General features: G+C 37.9%; 1 protein-coding gene across 1 annotated transcript in view; it reads right to left on the bottom strand.

Moving 5' to 3' along the window:
- The window catches only part of LOC108624864 (cytochrome P450 4c3), a 36,844-nt gene that overhangs the window by 21,846 nt on the left and 11,559 nt on the right, over window positions 1-3,439 (bottom strand). Inside the window, exon 4 of the mRNA XM_018024433.2 lies at window positions 287-449. Coding sequence (XP_017879922.1) covers window positions 287-449 — 163 coding nt within the window. The remainder of the gene's footprint in view (window positions 1-286; window positions 450-3,439) is intronic.

Genomic DNA, 3,439 nt, shown 5'->3' with positions numbered 1-3,439 from the left:
ACTGCAAGACTTTTGTAGTTATTAGAATTTTTAGGCTATAATCTTTACTAATCGAATTTTAAGATAGTACATTACTTTGTTCTTAATAACTCGTTAACAATTCATTTTATGAGAAAATCTTATTAACGAAAGTTGAAGCTGATATTGTTACCTACAAAAAAAGTGGTATAACATTTTATGATAACTCCTATACTTTTATAGTAATCATAAAAAATATGAAATTAATTTTATGATCACATAATTTAGAGACATAATACAAATTTCTTTTCGCTCCTAAAACACTTACAAATGGTGATGGGATGATAAATCTGCCTAGCAATTAATGGAGTGACAGGATAAAGTCGCCAGGACTCTTTAATGCATGCTTCCAGCCAGCTCAGTTTGTTCACTAAATCCAGGCTTAGTTTCTTCCGTCCTATCATTTCAGAAAATTCATTCAGAATTTTCTCCTTGAACGATAAAAAGAAAACAAAAAGAATAAGTAGAAAACAAAATTAAAAGAAAATTAAGATGAATGAATGAGGGAAAGAGATACGATTAAATGAAAAAGTAATGAATGCATGAATTAATAAAATCAACGAATAAACAAACGAATAGTTGGATGAATAAATAAATAAATAAATTATCAAATAAATAACTAAATACATAAATCAATTAATTAATTAATTAATTAATTAACGAATATATATATATGTAAATGAATAAGCTGATGAACCATTAATTGTAGAAATAAAATAGTTAAGAATTGGACGAGTGAAGGAATGAAGAAGAGAAAATAGGAAGAAACACAGAATTGTAGACATGAAGGAGTGAATGAGTGAAGAAATGAATAAACGGAGGAACGTAGAAACGAAGAAATGTAGAATTCTACAAATGTAGGAATGATGATGAAAAACAGTGACGAAGTGAATGAGTGAATGCGCGAATGTTTACTAAAAAAGATAATTTCCGATGCATCGATATGCAGGGTGTTCCGTAAAGGTTGTAAGAGCCGAAAATGGCAGATTGGGAGAGTCTTCCTGAACAACAATTTCCTTTGGCAAAATGCAGAATGGGGCTTGGTTACTGAGTTATTAACAAAAAACATGGACCAATCAGAGCGCTCGGTTGACGCGGAGCGTTGGCTCGGATCCAGCCGCCCGGCCTTTCACGCGTTAGAACAAACGCTCCGCTCAGTACGAAGCGTTTTAAAAAAATGACGAATAACAAATTATATGAATAAAAATGCAAGGAAACTGTTGTTCGTTCGTTATTATGAATAACAATTAATACACTTATTCGTTATTCACGTGGAATGGATGGGATAGATTGTTGATAATTGATGGATGATGATAGGATAAATGAGGAATTAACAAGTCGCAGGGAATATTGAATTAAAGAGAAAGTGTAAAAACTGTAGAAATTTAAACTTTCTCATTCATTTGCAAGTGCACGATGGTCCACAGTCAATCGGTCAGCGTCTTTGCCGCTCGCAGGTAGGCCACAGCTGATCTTCTGTCCAGAGAAGGAAGCCCGCACCTTCACTGTCACTCCATACTTAAAAATTTTAACAAACTGAGATTGTTGCTCCTACGTTCTATCAATACACGCCTTTGAAAGGAGCCATTGATTTTTATACACAAACTCAACCTCATTACACCTCATTGTTCCTGCATTCTAACATTAAACGTCTCCGAAAGGAGCCGGTTGTGTTGAAACGCGTAAATATGACCCGCCGGTATGCACTCCATCTGGCATTAGTGGTAACTAAAGGTGGAAGGACATCTTTTACTACGTTCAACTAGTCAAAGGTACTTTTTATTATCGAACACGTGTTTTTAAGGGAGATCGAAAACAATAAGCTGGCAAAAGTTCTTCCGTACGGATTATGTCACGGCTTTTACAATGTGTCTACCGCTTTGCTGACTGCAAGTCACAGAGGTACCGAGTGTTTAACACGTGGGGAATGTTGTAAATATTACAAGGAATCGAAGTTCGGGTTTCTGTCAGGGATGCTAAAAACATTTTCACTAACGAATTTGGCCATCGAGTGGGGAAAATTCTTCCGAAGGAAAATTGTGAGAGACGGATCAGTAGGTATCGAGTCGTGCACCTCAACTCAATGACGGATTCCGAAAAATCCAACAGAGTATTACGAAATGATCCGAGTATTCGCCTAACGGGAAGATGGTTATCCGCCGATACCGATAAGAAGAGCGTCATCCCGATCGAGTCGCGCTCTTCGCGCATCATGTAGTTCACGGACCACGCGGATAGTGAAGTTTATTCTGTGAATGAAAGCAATCGGCTGCTTTCGAAGACGTTAGAATGCAGGAACAACAGTGTAAGTGCTTGCAAATTTTTAAGTGAAGAGTGACAGTGCTGTAATTAGATTGAGTTTGTGTATAAAAATCAATCGGCTCCTTTGAAAGACGTGTATTGATAGAACGTAGGAGCAACAATCTTACTGTGTTAAAATGTTTAAGTGTAGAGTGACAGTGATCGTGCGGGGTTCCTTCCCTGGACAGAAGATCAGCTGTGGTCTACCTACGAGCGGCACAGACGTTGAAACATTGACCGTGGCCCATCGTGAGCAGGTGCACTTGCAATTCAATATTCCTTGCGACTTGTTAAATCCTCATTTATCCTATCGTCATCCATCAATTATGAACAATCTATCATTTCATCCCCATCCATTCCACGTGAATAACAATTAAGTGTATTAATTGTTATTCATAATAACGCACGAACAACAATTTCCTTGCATTGTTATTCATGTAGTTTGTCAAACGCTTCGTACTTAGCGAAGCGTTTGTTCAAACGCGTGAAAGGCCGGGCAGCCGGATCGGAGCCAACGCTCCCGAGTCGGAGCTCGCGTCAACCGAGCGCTCTCATTTTTTAGTTAATAATCGTCGAGGTTTTTTGTTATTAACTCCTTAACCACGCCTCGGACAACTTTTTCGCTAAGGAAAATGTTGTTTAAAATCATGCCAGGAACCTCCCATTAAAATTCCTTACACTAGTTTTGGGACACCCTGTATATTTCTACATCATTTTATTCATTTATTATTTTTCATTCTCTCATATTATTTCCCTAAGCGCTACAACTGTTTACTAAATAAATGTGTATTATACATATATGTAATATATGTTTATTAAATAAAATTATCAAACATCTGAGATATTTTACGGTGGTTCTGGTGGAAAAGTATCGTGGCTCACGATGTTTCGAAATCCCGATCGAGGTGACCAGAAACTACGGGTTCGATCATAAAAAAAAGGTCTACCAGGTACTCAGCGGGTGGTGGATCCGCACTTTCGCACTAGTCTGCGGAAGGAGTCACCGGGCCCTTCTGAAGCCCCCGTACTTTTACATGGGTTTCCCTATACTTTCAATTTCTTACTACGGTACTGTAGGTTACACCGGGGCATCTCTCGAGTCCAAAATTACCTCACAGAC

This window comes from Ceratina calcarata, unplaced genomic scaffold, assembly GCF_001652005.2.
Source record: "Ceratina calcarata isolate Rehan_Ccalc_2016 unplaced genomic scaffold, ASM165200v1 scaffold333, whole genome shotgun sequence".
NCBI lineage: Eukaryota > Metazoa > Arthropoda > Insecta > Hymenoptera > Apidae > Ceratina > Ceratina calcarata.
The sequence above is the reverse complement of the archived record's forward strand: the minus strand, read 5'-3'. Positions and strand labels throughout refer to the sequence as shown.